General features: G+C 35.5%; 1 protein-coding gene across 1 annotated transcript in view; it reads right to left on the reverse strand.

The window, feature by feature from the left end:
* Positions 1-8602: 8602 nt before the first annotated feature.
* LOC133646185 (microtubule-associated protein 1S-like) overlaps positions 8603-24290 on the reverse strand; it is a 30650-nt gene continuing 14962 nt past the window's right edge. Inside the window, exons 6-10 of the mRNA XM_062041304.1 lie at positions 22236-22322; positions 16418-18636; positions 13813-13957; positions 13516-13745; positions 8603-10461 (exon numbers count right to left, since the gene is read on the reverse strand). Coding sequence (XP_061897288.1) covers positions 10306-10461; positions 13516-13745; positions 13813-13957; positions 16418-18636; positions 22236-22322 — 2837 coding nt within the window. The 3' untranslated portion in view covers positions 8603-10305. The remainder of the gene's footprint in view (positions 10462-13515; positions 13746-13812; positions 13958-16417; positions 18637-22235; positions 22323-24290) is intronic.

Consider the following 24290-nt stretch of genomic DNA (forward strand, 5'->3'; position numbering starts at 1 on the left):
GCTGCTGCAGCGTTACAACACTTTTAAAGCTTTTACTCTGGAGGGGGTGGAGTGGGCGGGACCGAAACCGGGGGCGCGTTCTGATTGGCTGCAAAGAAATGTCAGAGTCTCCCTTGTGACGCAATCAGAAACCGAAGGATTCGACTGTTCTTGTTTAGTTGATCCTTATTGTCATGTGACGCCATTATTAAAGCAGGTTTCTAAAAAAAGACACCGTTCTCCGCTAACTTGTGCAACAGCTGATTGAATCTTTTTTTTGTTTTGTATGTAACGTCTGTGTTTCCTAACGCGATTACGAAACACAACGGGGATTTTATTATAAGAGGATGGCGTGTAAAAGTGGGAGTTTTCATATCACGGGGTCATTTCATTAGGTACAGGCTCCACCAGCAGTTTTGATTGACAGGAATCTTAATGGCGTTTTTGTAATTATGGTGTTTACAGAATCATACTGTAAAAAACTGTTGTTGTTTTTTTATTATTTATTATTTAAAAAATTATAAAAATTATAAAAAAATAAATTTCCCCCATGTCCCATCCTAAGGACAAGCATTGATTGATTGATTGAGACTTTTATTAGTAGGTTGCACAGTGAAGTACATATTCCATACAATTGACCACTAAATGGTAACACCCGAATAAGTTTTTCAACTTGTTTAAGTGGACCCCGACTTAAACAAGTTGAAAAACTTATTCGGGTGTTACCATTTAGTGGTCAATTGTACGGAATATGTACTTCACTGTGCAACCTACTAATAAAAGTCTCAATCAATCAATCAATGCTTGTCCTTAGGAGCCCCTAATGGGACATGGGGGAAATTTATTTTTTTATAATTTTTTATTTATTTATTTTTTTTAATTTTTTTTAGACATGTAACTCGTGCGCACGAGATACATGTTAAAAAAAATATATATATATATACCTTTTTTTAAATTTTTTATAACTTTGTAAAAAGTTAATAAAATAAATAAATAAATAAAAAATTATTAAAAAAAATAAATTTCCCCCATGTCCCTTTAGGGGCTCCGTAAGGACAAGCACAAAATAATTAAAAAAAGAAACTATCTCATGCGCAAGAGAAACTTTTTACAAAGTTAAAAAAATACAAAAAAACTTTTTGACTCGGGGGCTGCATTGGGTTAAAACAATTTGGCCGGGCTGTATATATATATATATATATATATATATATATATATATATATATATATATATATATATATATATATATATATATATATATATATATATATATATATATATATATATATATATATACAGGTAAAAGCCAGTAAATTAGAATATTTTGAAAAACTTGATTTATTTCAGTAATTGCATTCAAAAGGTGTAACTTGTACATTATATTTATTCATTGCACACAGACTGATGCATTCAAATGTTTATTTCATTTAATTTTGATGATTTGAAGTGGCAACAAATGAAAATCCAAAATTGGAAAAAAGAGCTGGACTGCTGCTGAGTGGTCCAAAGTCATGTTTTCTGACGAAAGCAAATTTTGCATTTCCTTTGGAAATCGAGGTCCCAGAGTCTGGAGGAAGACAGGAGAGGCACAGGATCCACGTTGCCTGAAGTCTAGTGTAAAGTTTCCACCATCAGTGATGGTTTGGGGTGCCATGTCATCTGCTGGTGTCGGTCCACTCTGTTTCCTGAGATCCAGGGTCAACGCAGCCGTCTACCAGCAAGTTTTAGAGCACTTCATGCTTCCTGCTGCTGACCTGCTCTATGGAGATGGAGATTTCAAGTTCCAACAGGACTTGGCGCCTGCACACAGCGCAAAATCTACCCGTGCCTGGTTTACGGACCATGGTATTTCTGTTCTAAATTGGCCCGCCAACTCCCCTGACCTTAGCCCCATAGAAAATCTGTGGGGTATTGTGAAAAGGAAGATGCAGAATGCCAGACCCAAAAACGCAGAAGAGTTGAAGGCCACTATCAGAGCAACCTGGGCTCTCATAACACCTGAGCAGTGCCAGAAACTCATCGACTCCATGCCACGCCGCATTAACGCAGTAATTGAGGCAAAAGGAGCTCCAACCAAGTATTGAGTATTGTACATGCTCATATTTTTCATTTTCATACTTTTCAGTTGGCCAACATTTCTAAAAATCCCTTTTTTGTATTAGCCTTTAGTAATATTCTAATTTTGTGACACACGGAATTTTGGATTTTCATTTGTTGCCACTTCAAATCATCAAAATTAAATGAAATAAACATTTGAATGCATCAGTCTGTGTGCAATGAATAAATATAATGTACAAGTTACACCTTTTGAATGCAATTACTGAAATAAATCAAGTTTTTCAAAATATTCTAATTTACTGAATTTTACCTGTACATATATAATATATATATATATATATATATTAATATATATATATATATATATATATATATATATATATATATATATATATATATATATATATATATATATATATATATATATATATATATATATATATATATATATATATATATATATATATATGAGTTCTGTAGTGTTCCAGAGTCTTTTGCATCTGAAAGAAGCCTTGTGATTGTTCCATCTGGTTTTGAATGCTCCCTGAGTTAATCCTACATATGTGTCGGATGTGTTAATGTCCTTGCGTGTTACCTTTGCTTGGTAAACGACTGATGGTTGTAAGCACCCCCCGTTGAGAGGGCAATCAGGTTTCGTGCGGCAGTTACAGCCTTTGTGGGTTTTGGAGTCGTTCTGCCTGGTGGTGGACGGCTCCTTTTCGATTGCTTTATTGTGGTTTGAAATGATTTGTCGCATGTTGTTCATGCAGCTGTAGCTCAATTTAATGTTGTTCTTGTTGAATACTTTTCTTAGGGTGTTGCCTTTGGGGAAGTGTTTGTCGATCAGGGTGAGGAATTTGTGGCCAATATTAGTTGAGACGTTTTTGCCGTATGGGGGGTTGTACCAGATAATGTTGTTTCGTTTTCTGCTCCTTTTTGGTTGGTTTCCTGGCGTGGGTTCGTAGGTGAGGGTGAAGTTGTGTCTGCTTTCATCAAGTGCTTTTTGGTACGGGGGGGTTGCTTTGTCGAATTCAGCTTTGCTAGATGACAGCATCGATAGTCTTTTATTAATTCCGGTAGGTATTCTTTTCGTGGTGGTGGGTGGGTGGTTGCTGTCATGGTGCACGTATTGGAGTGTTGTGTTGGGTTTCGTGAATGGTTGGTAGCTGTTATTCCTCAGGTTGAAAGTGACGTTTAGGAAGTTGACGGTTTGCTTGTTGGCTTCAATCGTGATCCGTAGACCGTTCTCTTTGAAGATTTGGTATATACGCTTCTTGGTATTCTCGCTGCTCCTTGGCGAGGCGCGACACACTGCCAGTCCGTCATCACGGTAAATACCAAGGTTCAGGTTGAGGCTAGCGAGCTGGGAGAGGAGGAAACTCCCAACAAGTTCGCACGTTTCTGCTCCGTCAAAACTCCCCATAGTGACGTCGAATGTTGAATTGTTCTTTTTTTGCCATGGTGTACCGTTGCGGAAGAGTATGGAGTTCTTTGCGTGGATGATGATGTTTCTTTCGTTGCCTGTGATTGAGTCGTAGTCCGAGGCAAAGTCTAGTGCTTTGGTCAGTAGGTCTTGTGTGATGGAAGGGTAAAATTCTTCGACATCGAAGGAGATAAAGTTGTGCTGTTGTTTGTCTTGGATGTTGCTAAACCATTTGATTACTGCTGCTGTATTTCTCCATTGGTTGAGTGGTGTTTTGTCTGTAATTTTTGTGTTGATTCTGTCCAGGATTGTTTTGCTGATTTTTCCTATTTCGGATTTAGTTGGGTTTATTAGTCGGCATGATGGGTTATTTGGGAAGTTGGGTTTGTGGTCCTTCAATGTGATGAAGGCTTCCTTGTTGGCTGTAGCGTCCACCCTGTCCTCGATGTCCAGTTCAGCCGCGATCCGTTTGTTTTCCAGGTGGATGTTCTGTAAAGTGTTGGGTTGTGCTTTTTTGTATGATTTGGTGATGCTTATGTCCAGTAAAGTGTTATGTTCTTCTTTGTTCATTCTGTAGAAATGTGTGGTTTTATCGGCAGCTATGATGAGGTTGCTTACTTTCTTGATGCGCTCCGTGTCATTTTTCAGCTTGGGGAGGAGTGGGTTGCGGACTGGCTTGAATTTGACTGATTGTATCATTTTGAGCATGTCGTTCTCAAAATCCTTTAGTTGCTCAACTGTGGGTGGGTTCTTGGTGGATTTGAATCCGTAAGTTTTCTTTTGTGTTCCTTTTGTTTCAGGGTGGAGGAAAAAGTGTGCTTTCCACCGCATCCTTCTCAGGAAGTGTTCCGTCTTCTCTATGAGCCTTAGCTTGTAGTCATTCTGCGCGGGTATGGGAATGTTCTTCGTGGAGTAGTCTATGTTGAATTTTCCATTTCTGATCGTCGTACAGTGCTCAACAACAAGATGGAGCAATCACAAGGCTTCTTTCAGATGCAAAAGACTCCGGAACACTACAGCACTCAGCAAACTCATTTGGAATCTCAAAGACAATAATGTTGAATACTCAATTACATGGCAAATTCTTGCATCCAGCACACCTTACAACAGTGGTAACAAAAGATGCAACCTATGCTTACCAGCGGCGTTTTAAAAAAGTCATAAATTTTACTTTTTGAAACCGATACCAATAATTTTGATACCGATAATTTCCGATATTACATTTTAAAGCATTTAAACAAATCTAAAAAAAATTCCAGGAATCACTATCTGCTAACTGTTAGGATTTCAGTTCGGCTTTAGCTTTTGAAACATTCCCACAGAATTTCTCCAGAAATATTTATTATTATTACCAGTATACACAAATCAATAATTGAAAAATTGGGGGTAATCGATATAAAGAAGATTTTTGTCATGAGCAGACTATAATGTATCTCTTTTATGTCATGTTCAACTCATAATTAAAACAAGAAATAAATCCCCATAAAAATATTTTATTTATATTCAGGAATAAAATAAGAATATAAATATTTGACAGTTTGACTTTATTAATAGGGTTTTAATAATGTAATAACAAAATTATCACCATAACTCGTTTTAATGTATACAGAAAAATAACATTAACAGTGCTTTGATTTACTGTATTTTATGTATAATTTTTTACCAATGTAAAACAATATAAAAGGTGTGGGGTTTTTTTTAAACAGTGCTTTGATGAAGTAATTGCACTAAATAACAAAACAATTAATATAGAAAAATAATATATAGTACAGTAAATAAATTAACTTCACTCTCCTACTTGTTGGCATTGAAGATCATATCGTATTTGGACAATCAATAATATACTGTCATTTATAATAACTACAACAAGGACGAGCTGTTATGTGCACAAACTGTGATGAACATTGTTTATGTTTATTATCATAATTATAAGTACATATCCTTCCAGCTGCCCCCACAAAACATACTAAACATCATCATCATCATCCTCATTGCATGTATACTCTCCTCATGAATATCATGAAATGAAACAACATACATTACAGATAAGTAATAGTTTGAAATTATGGTAAAATAGCTGTTCTAAAAAGTGAATTATAACCTGTCAATTCAAGAAAATAAAAAAATATATGAGGAAAAATATGAAACATAAATGCAGCTGAGATAGGCTCCAGCACCTCCCCGCCACCCCGAAAGGGACAAGCGGTAGGAAATAGATGGATGGATAAATTAAAAATGTTCAATACGTTTTTTGCAGAGGAACTGCGAATGTGTCTGATCTCTTAGGCACAAACACATTAAGGGCACCTTACAGCTTTTGAGTTTGATTTAGGTCTTGTTACTTTTTCAGGGCCATTCCAAAACTTTATTGTTTTTTTTAGAAAATCCAAAACCTGTAGAGGAATTGCACCATTATTTCATTTATTTAGCTGTGTTTCCTATATACTGGACACCCATCTAAATACATCTGCTGCTACACCCGTTCGCTCTTGTCAATAAACACATTATGATGGGACTGTCTGTGTACACGCCTGGTCTGCCAAAGTATAACAAAACCTGTCTATATTTAGTCAGTGTTAACCCCGTCCCTCAATCTAAAACACTTGTTTTGGTTTTCATGGTTTTTTTGCTCAATTTATCATTAAAAAGAACATGACTCATGGCCAATCATGCAAATTAAATAACGACACCATCTGCACTACTCTCGATCCCCATCGCAACACATCGCCACAGATGGATTGCAATGCCTATAAGCATGAGGGAAATTCCAGTTTTGCAGAGCCCAGACCTAAATCCAATTGAAATGCTGACTCATTCCTATGGCACGTCTGAAAAGGAAGAGTAAAGAAAATGTTTTTTGAAATCATTTTATACAGTTCATAAATCCCAAAAAATTTTGAAGGAAAAAAAAAACGATTCGAAAAACCTGCTATTTTTACATATTCGCTGTTTCATCTTTTTACCGGCAGTCTGTAACAAATCCAAATTGTACACAAATATGGGAGGTGATTAAATAACCATAACCTGGCACTTATATTTTGCAATTTGTTCCAAATTGGGCCTTTTTTTTTTCAAGGAAACTTTCAGGAAAGGCTTAAATCAAATCTAACTAGACTGCGTTTTGTTTGGTCCGTGTGAATTATTAATTATTAATCGAATATTTTCATTGCTAGACCATAAAAAAACTTCTAAATACAGTTTGTACCACATGAAATACGTTTACACTCCAATATTCTAATGTTCCTGAGGCTGAGCCAATCAGTGGCCACGATACTGAACAGAGTGCTCCGATTGGTTTGGTCCCATCTAGTGGCCAATATTATTGTAGCATTTATATTTTTGTTTCATTTTGCCATTTTTTATGCTTAATTCAGAACAAAGATACATAGAATATGACCTTTTTTTTTTTAAATCCACGACTGAGTGAAGACGCAAACTTGATGGACGACTATCATCCATTCACTCAGTCATTGATTGATCACGTCCTCTTGTGATACAATCACACCCCACTTTAAGCACCCACAGTCAAATGGATTACAATCACAGTTTCGCCTTTGGTTATTGTAATCACAGAGCAATTTTACTTAATCAGATGATGTAATCCAGGTATCAGATTGGTGATTTTGCGGATTATACACCGACAAAAGATAGCTAAAAAGCAGCTAGAAATACCAAGGGCATTTTATTTGGAAATCTAGCTCTGATATTTTGTACAAATATTTAAAGATAGACACTTGAGAAGAATAAAAAGTAGAAAGTGGGTATGTGGAATATTTTATTAAATTAAAGGTACTTTATTTCAAATATTCTTATTTTATATTTAATTTATTGATTTTAAAAACAGCAATAATAATTAAATGGTAACTTTTTTTAAAAAAAGTGGGTATTTGGGATTATTTCTAACTATTAATATTATATTTGTCATGACCAGACAATTTAAAATCAAACATTTTGACTTGGTTTTTATTAAAGTGCTTTATTTCAAATGTTTTTATTTTATATTCAATCTAATATTTTTTAAATAATACTGGTAAAAAATAAATTGTAAAAAAAAAAAAAATGGACACTTGGATTTTTTATTTAAAAAAAATTTTTTAGTGGGTATTTGGGATTATTTCTATATTTGTCCTGACCAGATAATTTCAAATTAAACATTTTGACTTTGTTTTTAATTAAAAGTGCTATATTTCAAATATTTTTTTTAATATTTAATTTAATCATTTTAAAATAATAATTGTGATAAAAATTTAATAATGGACACTTGGAAGAAAAATTTAAAAAAGTAGGTATTTGGGATTATTTCTAACTATTATTATTATATTTGTCATGACCAGACAATTTAAAATCAAACATTTTGACTTGGTTTTTATTAAAGTGCTTTATTTCAAATGTTTTTATTTTATATTCAATTTAATATTTTTGAAATAATACTGGTAAACAATAAATTGTAAAAAATAAAATGGACACTTGGATTTTTTATTTTTGTTATTTTTTAAAGTGGGTATTTGGGATTATTTATATATTTGTCCTGACCAGATAATTTCAAATTAAACATTTTGACTTTGTTTTTAATTAAAAGGGCTATATTTCAAATATTTTTATGTTATATTTAATTTAATAATTTTAAAATAATTGTGATAAAAATTAAATAATGGACACTTGGAAGAACATTTAAAAAGTAGGTATTTGGGATTACTTCTAACTATTATTATTATATTTGTCATAACCAGACAATTTAAATCAAACATTTTGACTTGATTTTTATTAAAGTGCTTTATTTCAAAAAATTTTATTTTCTATTCAATTTAATATTTTTGAAATAATACTGGTAAACAATAAATTGTAAAAAATAAAATGGACACATTTTTTAAAATGGGTATTTGGGATTATTTCTATATTTGTCCTGACCAGATCATTTCAAATTAAACATTTTGACTGTTTTTAATTAAAAGTGCTATATTTCAAACGTTTTTATTTTATACATAATTTAATAATTTTGAAATAATAATAATAATGATAAAAATTAAATAATGGACACTTGGAAGAAAATTTTAAAAAGTAGGTATTTGGGATTATTTCTAACTATTATTATTATATTTGTCATAACTAGACAATTTCAAATCAAACATTTTGACTTGTTGTTTTTTTAATAAAGTGCTTCATTTCAAATGTTTTTATTTTATATTCAATTTAATAATTTTAAAATAATACTGGTAAACAATAATTTGCAATAAAATAATGGACACTTGGATTCTTTTTTATTTTTTAAAGTAGGTATTTGGGATTATTTCTAACCATTATTATATTTGTCAAATTAAACATTTTGACTTTGTTTTTAATTAAAAGTGCTATATTTCAAATTGTTTTATTTTATATTTAATTTAAACATTTTGAAATAATCATAATGATAAAAAAATAAATAATGGACACTTAGAAGAAAATAAAAAAGTAGGTAGTAGGGATTATTTCTAACTATTAATATTATATTTGTCATGATCAAACAATTTAAAATAAAACATTTTGACTTAGTTTTTATTAAAGTGCTTTATTTCAAATGTTTTAGTTTTATATTCAATTTACCAATTTTAAAATAATAATGTTAAACAATAAATTGTAATAAAATAATGGACACTTGGGATTTTTTTATTTCATAAAGTGGGTATATGGGATTATGTCTAACCATTATTGTTTTTAATAACAAGTGCTATATTTCAAATGTTTTTATTTTACATTTAATTTAATAATTTTGAAATAATAATAATGATCAAAAATTAAATAATGGACACTTGGAAGAAAATAAAAAAGTAGATATTTGGGATTATTTCTAACTATTAATATTATATTTGTCATGACCAGACAATTTTTAGATAAACATTTAGACCTTTTTTAAAAAAAATAAAAACGTTTTATTAAAAAAATGGACACTTTGGAGTAAAGAAAAAAACAAGGTGGGTATTTGGGATTATTTTTAACCAATAGTATTATATTTGTCATGGCAAGACAAGTTTTAGATAAACATTTAGATTTAAAAAAAAAAAATTAAATGTCATTTTAAAATGGACACTTGGGAGTAAAAAAAAAAAAGAAAAAAGAAAAGGAGGTGGGTCTTTCGGATTATTTTTAACCAATAATATCAACCAGGCAATTTTTAGTTTAACATTTTGACAATTAAAAAAAAAAAGATATATTATTCTTATTTTATATTCAATTTAATGATTTTCACAACCATAATAATTAAATTGTAATTTAAGAAAATAGTGATTAAAATAGTTTTTTTCCCCACTGAACTAAAGTGAATATAATAAAAACAAGCTAGCTGTTGTATAGACTAATCTACATCATTAAATGTAATCTAATCATTCTTGTGAATGTCCACATATTCCCAGCATTAATTGGGATTCATTTAAACGGTTAATGTTCTCCTTTAAAAGAAAAAGGGATGATAACAATGTTTGGAACAACTTGTCAAAGCAGGTGCATACAACATAGATTCAACTATACAGTGACCATGTGATTATTCCATATACTGTGGATTTAAATGCACAAAGCATAACATATTTTTTACACAATTACGCATTGAAGTGTTTTTTTTATGGTGCTAAAACCACGTGGATGCTCACTATTCTGAATGTGCTCGACCACAAGCCTTCTCTTTGTGTGTGTTTATCTGTGTGTGTATGTGCGCGGGTTAAGGACAGGGTCACAGGACCAGAAGATCATGCGTGGTCAGTAAAAGAGCGCTTTGGGACTGAAGCAAATCAAGGCGTTTTTGTAGGTGAGTCAATCACGAGTACGAAACATGAAAAATGTCATTCAAGAGACTAAACGTCATTTTCCTCACAATTCAGAACTCAATCTTGCAGGCCGGGAAGGTCTCATCCTGCATGGCCACGGTGCTGTTGGAGCCCAGGACCACAATGCCCAGCTCTTTCTGCTTCTCCAGGGTCTGCTGGTACCAGTCCTGCATGGAGGCGGACTCGAACGTGGGGATGAGCGTCACCTGGCGGATGAAGCCAAAAGACAGGTGATGTGTATCTTCATTGATAAATATATCTAACAATCATTCTTAGCAATATTATTTCAAAGAATGCATATGAAAAGTCAAATGATGGTCAAAACAAATAAATGATTAATGGAATGGAACCCAAATATCTGTCCAACTGGCAGAAAAGATGATTAAAACAACAAAGATTTTTGTATTAATATATATTTATTTAGAATCATTTTATTTTATAATATGGAATTATATTTTATAGTTCCCGTGTATAATTTAAAACATTGTATAGTACAATTGTACGGAGCCCATAAAGGGACATGGGGGAATTTATTTATTTATTTTTTTAGACATGTATCTCGTGCGCACGAGAAACTATCTTGTGCGCACGAGAAAGTTTTTATAAAGTTATAAATAAAAAAAAATGTTAGAATTTTTAAATTTTAAATTTTATTTTTTTATTTTTAGACATGTTTAAAAAAAAATAAAAAATTCTCATTTATAAAAAAAAAAAAAATCCCCCATGTCCCTTTAGAGACAACTACAATTGTAATGCAGTAGTAAAAAAATTTTAAAAAATAAATAAATGATTATTTAAATTTACATGATAGAAAATACACTTTTAAAAACCTGACATATGTACAGAATTTTGCATATTTGATATTCATCCTGACACTTCCAATGTGTTAAATGAGTAGCTTCTCAAACTCGTCTGTGGAGTGTTCAGTAGCTTATACACTACTGCCATCTAGTGTTTCAAATCTGCAACTACCTTCAAATCTACTTGAATTACTTTATTACCTTAGCCGCGCTCATCCTACCTGGCTACCAGACACTTTCTCCACTGATTAATAACACCCTTGGTAAGTTGAAAATGGTTTTACTGTATTTATTGTCAGGCTTAAATAAGTCATAAAAAGTATCAATAATTATTGCTATCGATCAATATAAAAAACTTATATTGTGATATAGTTTTCGGGCATATCGCCCAGTCCTAGTATGTATATATATATGTGTGTGTGTGTGTGTGTATATATATTTGGGGTCATTGTCCTGTTGGAACACCCAACTGCGCCTAAGACCCCAAACTCCGGGCTGATGATTTCAGGTTGTCCTGAAGAATTTGGAGGTAATCCTCCTTTTTCATTGTCCCATTTACTCTCTGTAAAGCACCAGTTCCGTTGGCAGCAAAACAGGCCCAGAGCATAATACTACCACCACCATGCTTGACGGTAGGCTTGGTGCTCCTGGGATTAAAGGCCTCACCTTTTCTCCTCCAAACATATTGCTGGGTCTTGTGGCCAAACAGCTACATTTTTGTTTCATCTGACCACAGAACTTTTCCTCCAGAAGGTTGCTCTGGGCCTGTTTTGCTGCCATTGGAACTGCTGCTTTACAGAGAGTAAGTAGGACAACGAAAAAGGAGGATTCTTCAGGACAACCTAAAATCAACAGCCCGGAGTTTGGGGTCTTGGGCGCAGTTGGGTGTTCCAACAGGACAATGACCCCAAACACACGTCAAAAGTGGTAAAGGAATGGCTAAATCAGGCTAGAATGAAGGTTTTAGAATGGCCTTCCCAAGTCCTGACTTAAACGTGTGGACAATGCTTAAGAAACAAGTCCATGTCAGAAAACCAACAAATTAAGCTGAACTGCACCAATTTTGCCAAGAGGAGTGGTCAAAAATTCAAGCAGAAGCTTGTGGATGGCTACCAAAAGCGCCTTATTGCAGTGAAACTTGCCAAGGGACATGTAAGCAAATATTAACATTGCTGTATGTATACTTTTGACCCAGCAGATTTGCTCACATTTTCAGTAGACCCACAATAAATTCATAAAAGAAGCAAACTTCATGAATGTTTTTTGTGACCAACAAGTGTGTGCTCCAATCACTCTATCACAAAAAAATAAGGAGTTGTAGAAATTATTGGAAACTCAAGACAGCCATGACATTATGTTCTTTACGAGTGTAGGTAAACTTTTGACCACATATATATATATATATATATATATATATATATATATATATATATATATATATATATATATATATATATATATATATATATATATATATATATATATATACACATTTGTTTAAATATATTGATATGTTATTTTGATATATCTGGTACTCAAACTAGAGTAGCTGTTCATTTGTAATAAATTAAAATAACGCATTTTATTAAATGTTTATAAATTTATTTTAAATGTTTTGCATGCTTAATACCCCAAACATAAAAAGCATTACAGTGTTCGATAAAATAAAATACATAATTTAATATATTTTATTTGCGTTACAGAGTTGTTTCATTTGTACTAAAAATAATTAAATCAAATTGATAAACTTTTTTTTTTTTTAAATCCAGTCATTATTTTATCTGTGATATTTTTATATTTAATACTCAAAACAGAGCAGTGATTTAGTTGTAAAAGAATAATCATTTAATTTACTTGATTTAAAAAAAACAAGTATTTATTTGGTCTTATTGTTTTGTATATTTGATACTCAAGCAAAGCAAATGTTTAGTTGTAATAAAACATATTAATTTGAATTGCGTTAATGAATAAAATGAATCTATTATTTATTTATTGTAAATCTTTTGCATGCTTAATAACTAACACATAAATCTAATTAAAACAATGTATATCTAATATTGTATACGCAATACAGAGTAGTGGTTCGGCTGTAATAAAAAATAATAAAATCTAATTGATTATATATTGTTTTGAAATTGAGTATTTTGTTTTATGATACTTTAATTATTTTATACTCAAAAGATAGCAATAGTTTCGTTGTAATTATTTTTTAAATTAATTTGATTGAAAAATATATAGAATGTATTTATTGATAATACTTTGAATAATTTATAACCAAAACAGAGCAAAAAATAAAATAATATTTTATTTAATTGATTTGAAAAATTAATAAATATAATATAGCCCGCTGCTGCAAGTTGCCAGGGGATCAACATAATAATAATAATTCAATTTTGGGGCAAAGAGGAACAAATTCTGGCAAGCAACATGCGACAAAGACCACGATGTGTGTGTGCTCACCTGCATGGCATCGGGCCAGCAAGACTTGCCATCGAGCAGCGCGTCCAGCGTCCGCCTCATAAGCTCCTCCCTCTCAGGACAGTCGCCGCTGATGATGTAACAGGACGAGCGTACACTCTTGAAGAAATCCACGCTGACCGTCGGGCACGAAGCTCCCGACGGAACGTAGGCAAGGTCCACAAAGACACTTGCATCCTCAGCGGAGGTAGACTTTGGATCTGGAACATGATCTGGAACAAAAGAGTCCATAAACAAAGTAGAATAAATACAATACACACAGTACGGGATCAATCGTACCTGGATTGGCTGAGGATTTCGTTGGTGGTTGGCGGCTGGCGGAGGACGACGTGCGGGATGATGCGACGTTATCGTTTTTGACCCTCAGGACGCCACTTCCTGTCTTGCTTTTCCCTGAGCTCGCTCTTTGGGAGCTCTCGATCACCTAAAACAAACAGGAGTTCACTTTAAAATATTTATTTATGGCTAAACGACAACATCATAACATAACGATAACAACAGGTTGGATCAATGAGGATCTGAAGAAATAATATTATTCAGTTCATGGCAGCTACCAGCAGGGGGCGCCATAAATCAGTTTGCTGCTGTAAAAAAGGAAAGTCAGGTAGAGTTAAATACACAGTTAATTATTATTATGTATTAGTTAAACATTTATGTATATAAGTAATGAACAAGGTGGTAAACATTTCATTAAAATACATTTTGATGAATAAATATTGTTTAAAAATAGATCATTATTAATCAATTAATAATTTATTGTTCTTCCTGATTTAATTGCATGATTTTCCTAAATCAATAAAGTAGGTTTTTAAATACCCTATCACTGAGCCAACTCTTACACTAATTTAGTGGGATTTTTATATCAAAATAAAATGAAGTGAAAATATAAAACAGCACAAATAGTAAGGGTTACCCAATATAAACAATTGACGACATAATGATATAAATCTGGCCGACGATAAAGCTTTTAATATTATTGCTGTATCGTGATAATGCATTCTAGCTGTGTACCTTTAAATTTGACAGCGACAAGTAAACAAACACATCCTCCAGGCAATGTAGCATTCTTGCTAACGTGCCTCCACAGTGCAAATCCACTTCAAAGTCAGCTTATCTTCGCCTACATGGCGGCAAATAAGCAACGTTTCTTACCAGTATCGTTAACATCGAATCATGCTACACTACACACTGTAGGGTGAATGCTAACCGCAAGATACAGCTCTTGAAGAAAACAACGGTTGTCAGATTGATACAAACATCGACAGTAACGATACCAAGTAGTATAGTCTCAGGTCGATACCGCTGTGGTTGGATCAAAGTTTTCTACTATCAAAAAAACTTGTCGTTTTTTTTATTGTTTACAAACTCAGGAAATAAGTCTCTCGATACAGGAAAAAACCAAAGGATTTAAACCAGAACCAATAGTAGGAAATAATTTAAATATTCAATTGATGTTGTTACACCACCATCCTGTGTGTGATTATAGGTGTGACCAAAAATGTTATCATTCTATAATGTTGAAAAGTTGAAGTATCAGTATCATCATTGGTATGACCCATACTACTCCTGTAGCTACTTAGTATTGGATCAATATCCAGTTCCAGTTGAAACTCCTGACAAGTAACATCGGAAATTGCAGCCATTTTTTACCGGAAGTTCGCCTACAACATAAACGGTCGCCATTTTTTGGAGTCCATTTTTTGATTTCACCAGAATAATGTCTTACCGATTTATGTCCCTATAAAAATACAAAAAATGTGGAATCCAGAGCCTCGTTATTTAATGCAGTGTGATAGAGGTCAATATGTGCAATCTTCTGATTTGAAAAAATGTATTTCTAAAAGTACGCTCGATTGTCAACCCAGAGAGGGACAAGCGGTAGAAAATGCATGGATGGGTGTTCCAAACAATGTTTTTGCTATAATGAAAAAATTAGGTCCCACGTTAACCAAAAAATAATGTCATTTTTACCCGGCCTGCTGCATTATTGCTAAACAGCGGCCATTTTTACCTGGGAGTCCGCTTACGTCAGGCCTGGGCAATTATTTTGACTCGGGGGGCCAAATTTAGAGAATAAAAATGTGTCTGGGGGACGGTATATCTATTTTTTAGGAAAACTAATACAAAACCTCACAATAAAGTCTGATTGAATGCTAAAAATGTTATGACGGACCGCCTTAAAAACGGAATGGAATTTTAAATGTTTTCTATGAACGATAAAACCCTGAATATTGAGAACCTATAAACGTCACACCCCCTCTCAATCGACATATTTTACAATCAAGCCACACCCACACTGCTTGGTGCCTCGTCTGACCTGCTGTGACGTAGATTACCATAGTAACTAGTAGGGTTGTACGGTATACGGGTATTAGTATAGTACAGCGATACTAATGAATCATATTCGGTACCATACCGCCTCTGAAAAGTACCGGTCCGCCGCACCCTAAGATTTTTTGTTAAAATAAAGCCAATAATGCCATTTTTTCTGGTCCCCTTTATTTAGAAAAGTACCGAAAAGTATCGAAATAATATTGGTATCAGGATAACACTAGTCCCTAAAATATCATGCATAGGCGCAGATTCCAACCATAGAAATACTTTGTATAGTTCAAGACTTACGGTCATTAGAAAACATCACTGCACATCATAATGGCAGCTACACTTTCCATCTTAAAGATAAAAAAAAATGATTTGGGAATGTCCGGCGGGCCAGATTGAAAAGCTTAACGGGCCGCATGTGGCCCCCGGGCCTTAATTTGCCCAGGTCTGGCTTACGCTTAAATCATTTGATTTAGTAATAATCTATGGCCCTTATTAAAAATGAATATTCCAGCAATATTTTGTTATTCATTGCATTATTTTCGACTTATTCCAAACTCACCCCAGCTGCTGTTTTTCCCCGCGCTGCGCTTGACTTGACTTTCTTTCCGTGAGCACCAGAGTCGGACAGTGGAACAGGCATGGTGGTGTCAGGATGAGGAGGCAAGGGGGGGCTATCCCTGAGCCGGGCAGGAAGTGGGTCATGGGGCAGAGCCTGACTGCTGCGGAGCTGTGGCGGTCCGCCGCACGACTCGTCTTCGTCGGAGTCCAGGACCCCGTCGGCTGTGGTGGACGGGCAGTCTTCCATGCAGACGGGGGCGTTTGTTTCGCTGGGTGACGTGTCTTTGCCCGTGGTGCTGCTATGATTTTGGGGTCCAAATGCGCCTCTGGAGGCTTCGCTGACACCTGAGCTGGAGTCGGGCGCTTTAGAATGCTTGAACTCGCAAGGGGATACCAGACAAAGGTCCACATCGTGAACTGCAGAAACCTCAAAGTGAAGGGTGCTAGGAGCCGGAGGACGCCCCATTTCTGAACCCAAAGACCTCAAGGGCTTCTTCATGGGTAGAGACACCCCAAATAAGTGTCCTCCGTTGGGGTGAGGGTGATGAACGCCGTCGTCCGCCTCTCTCTGACTACCCGTGGATGGCCCTTGTTCCAAGGACATGGACAGCGACTCGTCCACTTCTGTGGACTGAGGCGAGCTGACTTCTGCGGGCATAGAGTGGGTGGAGGTGGTGGTGGTGGTGTTGGCTACAGACGGGGACGGGTCGGAGGCTATGTCTTTTAGCGGACCCAGAGAGAGAAAACTCAAGTGTTTCTCTCTGGGGGTTGGTTCTGCAACATTGCTGGGCTGGTTCTTAGGCTGGGTGACTTCAGTTGGTTCAAGCTGGGCTTGTAGTCTGCTAAGAGTGTCTCTGTTGCACCACACATCATCAGGGGACAGACAATAAGGAGTGTGGCCCGCACTGTTGGGTCTTGAACCAGGGGAAGCATTCTCAACAGTCTTCTCATCTGGGCTGATGGGCACCTGGTTCTCAGGCGACGATCGTGATGGAGGGGTGGTCTTCAAAGCTCCGTCCAGGAGGGTGTACTCAGTGGGGGTCAGGTCTAAATTAATGTCTCCCTCGTCCTTCGGCGTCTCCCTCAACGGGCATGGGAATCCTACAATCTTTGTCGGTTTCTTCCCGAGTCCTAACTGGTCCAAGTCTTGCACCGGTCTTTCAGCCCTCTTGTCAGCCAAACATTCAAGTTGTTTCTCATTTCTTGGGCTGCCATTAGTCTGATTGTCTTTATCTGCCGAGTCTGCCCCCTCTTTTTCCGTTTCCTCCTGAAGGCGCAGAAAATCAGCAGTCATGTCCTCGGGGCTTGATGTTTTTGAGACACGGCGAGTCTTGTCAGGTCCTTGGTGAGCGCAGGTGTCCTCTGGCTTTGAGAACTCTAGCGCTACATCATTGTCTGGTTTGGATTCGGTCTTGACATCTACGTTCTTGCTGGGTAGCTTCTTAGTCTTCTTGGACCCTGCTTTAGAGTCATTCCTTGCTTCCTTTTTGAGCTTGTTGTCATTCTTTGGTTTTGAGATGATTGTCTCCTTCTTCCCTGCGCCATTTCTCACCATGCCATTCTCTTCCCGACTGCTTGTTCTTCCTTCCTTCTTCGCATCTTTTCCACTAGCTTTCTTGGAACCATTTTTCTCTGTTGCTTTTTGCTTTTTGGCTTTATCAACGTCTTCATTGACGAATTTCGCCTTTGCGTCTTTTCCACGTTTGGGGGTAACCTCCTTCCCTTGCGAGCGGACGCTGTCCTGACTCTCAGCCCTTTTGGACTTCCCCGCATCCGCCAACCTCTCCAGGTCGCCGGTGGTTACTGTGGGTTTCTGGAGGAAGGCCAGAGTTTTCAGCTTTTCAAGACCCTGCAGCAGTTTAGTCTGCGGAGTGACACCCGGGAACAGCACTCGGACCACCTTTTCCTGGGGGCACGCTGGGTGCCACACGAGCAAGGCGGACACTGAGACTAGGGCGTTGAGGGGGAGTGCTTGGGATTGGGTTCCAGGTGACTCAAAGTCAGGCCACTGTTGCATGAACGTCTGGTACTCCTGGCTGTTTTTAGAGGGGCTGAGGATGTATAAGTCCAGCTGTCCCACTCCCATCTTTTGGAACAGGGTTATTGGCTCGGGGGGGACCGCTTGAGGTCGAAACATGGGCTGAGGTCGGATATCTAACTTTTTCAACAGGTGTGCTGTGAGCGCTGCCTGGTCTGTGCTCTTCAGTAGATTGTCCACACCTGATGAGACATACAATGACACTATGATGTCATACTCATAAGTAAAACCTGCATGCAAATGTATGAGTTCTATTCATTCAGAAAATAGTTTTCATTTAGGAGATTATCTTAAATATATATATATATATATATATATATATATATATATATATATATATATATATATATATATATATATATATATATATATATATATATATATATATATATATATATATATATATATATATATACACATAGCTGAGATAGGCTCCACATACATATATGTATATGTGGAGCCTATCTCAGCTATATATATATTAGGGCTGCAACAACTAATCAATTAAAATCGATTATAAAAATAGTTGGCGATTAATTTAGTCATCGATTCGTTGGATCTATGCTATGCGCATGCGCAGAGGCAATTTTAATTATTTTTTTATAAACCTTTATTTATAAACTGCAACATGTACAAACAGCTGAGAAACAATAATCAAAATAAGTATGGTGCCAGTATGCTGTTTTTTTCCCAATAAAATACTGGAAAGGATAGAAATGTAGTTTGTCTCCTTTATCCGATTATTGATCGATTAATCGAAGTAATAATCGACAGATTAATCGATTATCAAATTAATCGTTAGTTGCAGCCCTAATATATATATATATATTGAGATGACGTGGAAAAGTTGGTAAATTTACAAGAATAAAGGCTTATTCTTAATCCTTTAAATAAGCGTTTGATATAGGTGAAAAAAAGTTTATGCTACATACATTTTTAAAAATGTATATAATTGGTTAATATTGTATTTATTTTATGGGGATACTATTGTAAATTACAGGGGTAAAATCGTATATTCATGTCAAACTTATTACAAAAACAAAATCATAATATTACGAGAAAAAGTTAAAACGTGTACATCTATACAGTATGACTTCTATTATTTTTCTAAAGTAGATTTAATCATAACATTACACAAAAAATATAGCTTAATTTTACACAGGTGAATAAGGTTTAAACAAAATTAAAGCTGCAAGCAGCGTTGGACGGGACCGACTTTGACGGCACGTAAAATCCAAACCGGAGCAGTAATTAAACCTCTTTCATCAACTTTTAATCAGAAGGGTTCTATCTCTCTCCTGTGCTAGTTTGAAGCCGACACGACAAACGCACTCAGAGGAGATAATGTTTGAAAAAAGGTGACCGGTTTTTACAAAACTTTTGTTTTGAAGGGGGAATTGCAAACTTCCTGTTGATTTTTGCTGGGGGTTGTCAATATATGAAATGTAGGTCTAAGTGAGACCTACATAGAGGTTTTTGTTTCATGTCTCTACGACATTCCTACTCGAAGTTACAGGCAGTTTTGTGTGTGTATTCTTCCAAGGAGCAGTTTTGTCTGTGTTTTCTTCCTAGGGGGTGCTAGAGCGCAATTTTGAGTTTTGGGGTTGGGTTTTTTATTAGATCGCAATTTTGCCAGTCCTGATGTGTGTGTCCAGTTTGGTGAGTTTTGAAGCATGTTAAGGGGGTCAAATTATAGCTCAAAGAGGCAAAAGTGACTGTTTTTACAAAACTTTTGTTTTGAAGGGGGAATTGCAAACTTCCTGTTGATTATTGCTGAAGGATGTCAGTGTATAAAATCTAGGTCTAAGTAAGACCTACATAGAGGTTTTTGTTTCATGTCTCTCCGACATTCCTAGTGGGAGTTACAGGCAGTTTTGTCTGTGTTTTCTTCCTAGGGGGCGCTAGAGCGCAATTTTGAGTTTTAGAGCTAGGTTTTTTGATTAGATCGCAATTTTCGCCAGTCCTGATGTGTGTGTCAAATATGGTGAGTTTTGAAGCATGTTAAGGGGGTCAAATTATAGCTCAAGGAGGCAAAAGTGACTGTTTTTACAAAACTTTTGTTTTGAAGGGGGAATTGCAAACTTCCTGTTGATTATTGCTGAAGGATGTCAGTGTATGAAATCTAGGTCTAAGTGAGACCTATATAGAGTTTTTTGTTTCATGTCTCTCCGACATTCCTAGTGGGAGTTACAGGCAGTTTTGTCTGTGTTTTCTTCCTAAGGGGCGCTAGAGCGCAATTTTGAGTTTTGGGGCTAGGTTTTTTTATTGGATCACAATTTTTGCCAGTCCTGATGTGTGTGTCAAATATGGTGAGTTTTGAAGCATGTTAAGGGGGTCAAATTACAGCTCAAAGACGCGGCGGTATAATAATAAAGAAAGAAAAATAAAACCTTACAATTACAATAGAGTCCTCTGTCCCAAAGGGACATTCGGTCCCTAATTATAATATCAGGGGGAAAAATTATATATTACGCCATTTTACAAGAATACAATAGTAATATTATGGCTGGAACAATCATCTAATCATGAAAATATTATCACAACCTAAAGCCACATTACTATTACAAGGAAAATGTTGTTACATTTATAAGAATAAAGTCTTATTTCTTTGACAAAACCCTTGAAAAACATTTATAAATGAGGGGAATAAACAATTAAAACATTTTTTTATGGTTTTCTTATCAATGTATTACTGGGTGAGGAATAAATAAAGACAGTAAAAAGCTGTGTGTCTATATAGTACAGGCATGATTTACTAAAGGTTTGCGTGTGCTTAAACACGTGCAAACTTCAATGGTGAAAGCGGCGCGGTGCACGCAAAAACCTCATTTAAATAAGCACTCCCATTGAATTGTGCACGACATGTTAGTAGATCGCACGCAACACGCCCATTTCATAGATTGCACACGCTCTTTAGCACGTGGTATTTGGATCTTAGTAAATCAGGCCCCATGTATCGTATAAAAGCGGAAATTAAGTAAAATTGCAAGAATGAAGTTGTAATGTTATAAAAAAAATGTAATGCTTTTTACTGTACGGGAATAGTTATTCGTATTACATACAGTTGTAACGTTACTAATACAGTGGTACCTCGGGGTACGAGTTTAATTAGGAAAAACAGCATCATTAATTGAAATTAATTGAAATCTATTCAACTGTAGCTTGCCCCCAAAACAGGACAATTTTAACATGTTACATGCCTTTTTTTTTTTTTTTATCTTTTAGATACGAGATATTGTATGAAAAACTATACAAAAGAATATGCTACTGACAACTACAGTAGTTTATGAAGTAATGTAATAATAATGTACACCATTTACCTTGAAGAGTGATCTTCTGCGCTATATCCTTCCAGCTGCTTCTCTGTCAAACACACCATCAGCAGCTTCTCCATATTTACATGGATAAATGTCCGCCGTTTTTATTTTGTTTTAACATCCTTGGCTGACGTTATCGACTCATTCTGCTTCAGTATGGTGCAGACGAGTTGTGCTACACTTGGTCATGTTTTTGATGATTTCAACAAATGTCTTCCACACTCACTTTCTTCCTTCCCATGGTAGTAAAACCAAAGTTATGTCGATCTCTAGCTATGAGCTAATGCTAGTGAGTAAGACCGCACGTTTTGGTCAGATCTTACGGAATTCACTGTGACATTCGCAGCGGTGAGGCTCATAACCCGAAATTTTAAAACTCCATAGGCTGGGACACTGGTATCCCGAGGTACCAAATGTTACTGATCTGTATTTTTTTATTTTTTCAGGTTAAATGTGATACTCACAAGGCTGCTGTTCCACCTGCAACCTGCTGGGGGCGTTAAAGAACACAACTCCAAGCTCTGGGGAGATGAGCCTCTTGGATGAGTCCTCTGTTCAGGTCCACAACACAAAAACACAATTAATCACATTTAACTCTTTTTTTATCATGAGTGTCCTAGGGCAGTGGTCCCCAACCACCCGGTACCGGTCTGCGGACCGATTGGTACCAGGCCGCACAAGAAAAAGAAAAAAAAAAAAAGTTTTTTTTTGTTGTTTTTTAAAATTAAATCAACATAAAAAAACAATATATACATTATATATCAATATATATCAATATAGTCTGCAGGGATACAGTCCGTAAGCACACATGATTGTATTTCTTTATGAAAAAAAAATAAAAAATTAATTAACCCCCCCCCGGTCCGTGGGACAAATTTTCAAGCTACAAAAAGGTTGGGGACCACTGCCCTAGGGTCAGTTGGCAACTCGATGGTAACGTTTGTTTACCCTCCCCCTCTGCAACCAAAAAGCCTGTAAGTTGTATATCCTACATTTTTTTGGCCTAAATTTCTGTATTTTCCACGCTATAAGCCGCTACCCTTTTTCCCCACGCTTTGAACCCTGCGGCTTATAAAACAGTGCAGCTGATTTATGGGTTTTTCTTCGCTAACGCCAATAATGTTTCGCATTCAACAAATAGTTGTCATATAACACGGACAGAGACACTGAATAAGTGTGTTATTGTTTGTGCTATGGCGCCATCCTTTGGACCAAATCACTCACTGCAAGTGCTGCGGTTTGAAAATGTACTTCTTGTTTTCATGTCTTGAACCGGAAGTATTCGTCCATAGCGCTCCTGCTCAAAAAGATTCTTCGCTCATCACTCCAAGCAATGTTTTTAAGTTTTACAATATAACTAAAACAATTCATACTTACTAAACCGTCCCATGTGTGATGTCCGTAGGAGTGTTTTCATGCATATTTGTACGTGCTATAATAATGGAATCAAGCTAGCGTCGTTAGCATTAGCTACACGCTTATAACGTCTGTGTTAGTATTATTAACTTACAATGGCATTCTTATTTTATTGTTTTTAGTTTCGTAAATTCACCAAAACGTCACCGTGGAGTTATTGAGTCTGTTTAGCTGATTGGAGAGCTGGCTTCTGTAGCTCGTGGGTCCATGACGATGACTTCTGTTTTGTTTGATCAGCCGTTTTGCTGCCATGTTACAGACACCGTTTGAAAACAATGAACATTTACAAAATATTTTGTACCAGTATATATCAGCAGCTTATAACGGCTTATCTCCATGTAATCGCAAATGATGTTAACTTTTATTCCACTTTCTATGTTTGTTTGTTTTAGTAGTATTTTTTTTTATGTTACAAGGGCGACTACATAGCCATTGTTTCTCCCTCCTTTAGGAGCGTTTTTTTTAAAATAATAAATTTCATAGAATATACGGCGCCAAGTATAGTTAGTTATTGTTTTTGTGTTATCCTCCTTTCGGAGTGATTTTCGGTTGTTCCTTTTTGTGGAACCTTTTTCGCCGACTAGTTTAGTTATTGCTAGGGATGTCCGATAATATCGAACCGCCGATATTATCGGCTGATAAATGCTTTAAAAAGTAATATCGGAAATTAAGTAAAGTAAAAAAAAAACAAGTTTTTTTTTTTTTTTTGTCATAAAGAAATACAATCATGTGTGCTTACGGACTGTATCCCTGCAGACTGTATTGATTTATATTGATATATAATGTATATATTGTGTTTTTTATGTTGATTTAATTTTAAAAAACAACAACAACAAAAAATATATATATATGTATATATATATATATATATATATATATTTTTTTTTTTTAAATTTCTTGTGCGGCCGCGGCCCGGTACCGGTCCGTGGACCGATTGGTACCGGGCCGCGGCCCGGTGGTTGGGGACCACTGGTCTGGACTGAAGCAGTTTTATTAATGTTCATGCACTTTAAAGGATGGCTGTGTTATCTACTAGTCTAGACTGAAGCAGTTTTATTAATGTTCATGCACTTTAAAGGATGGCTGTGTTATCTACTAGTCTA

The sequence above is a fragment of the Entelurus aequoreus genome, linkage group LG03 (genome assembly GCF_033978785.1).
Source record: "Entelurus aequoreus isolate RoL-2023_Sb linkage group LG03, RoL_Eaeq_v1.1, whole genome shotgun sequence".
Classification (NCBI taxonomy): Eukaryota; Metazoa; Chordata; class Actinopteri; order Syngnathiformes; family Syngnathidae; genus Entelurus; species Entelurus aequoreus.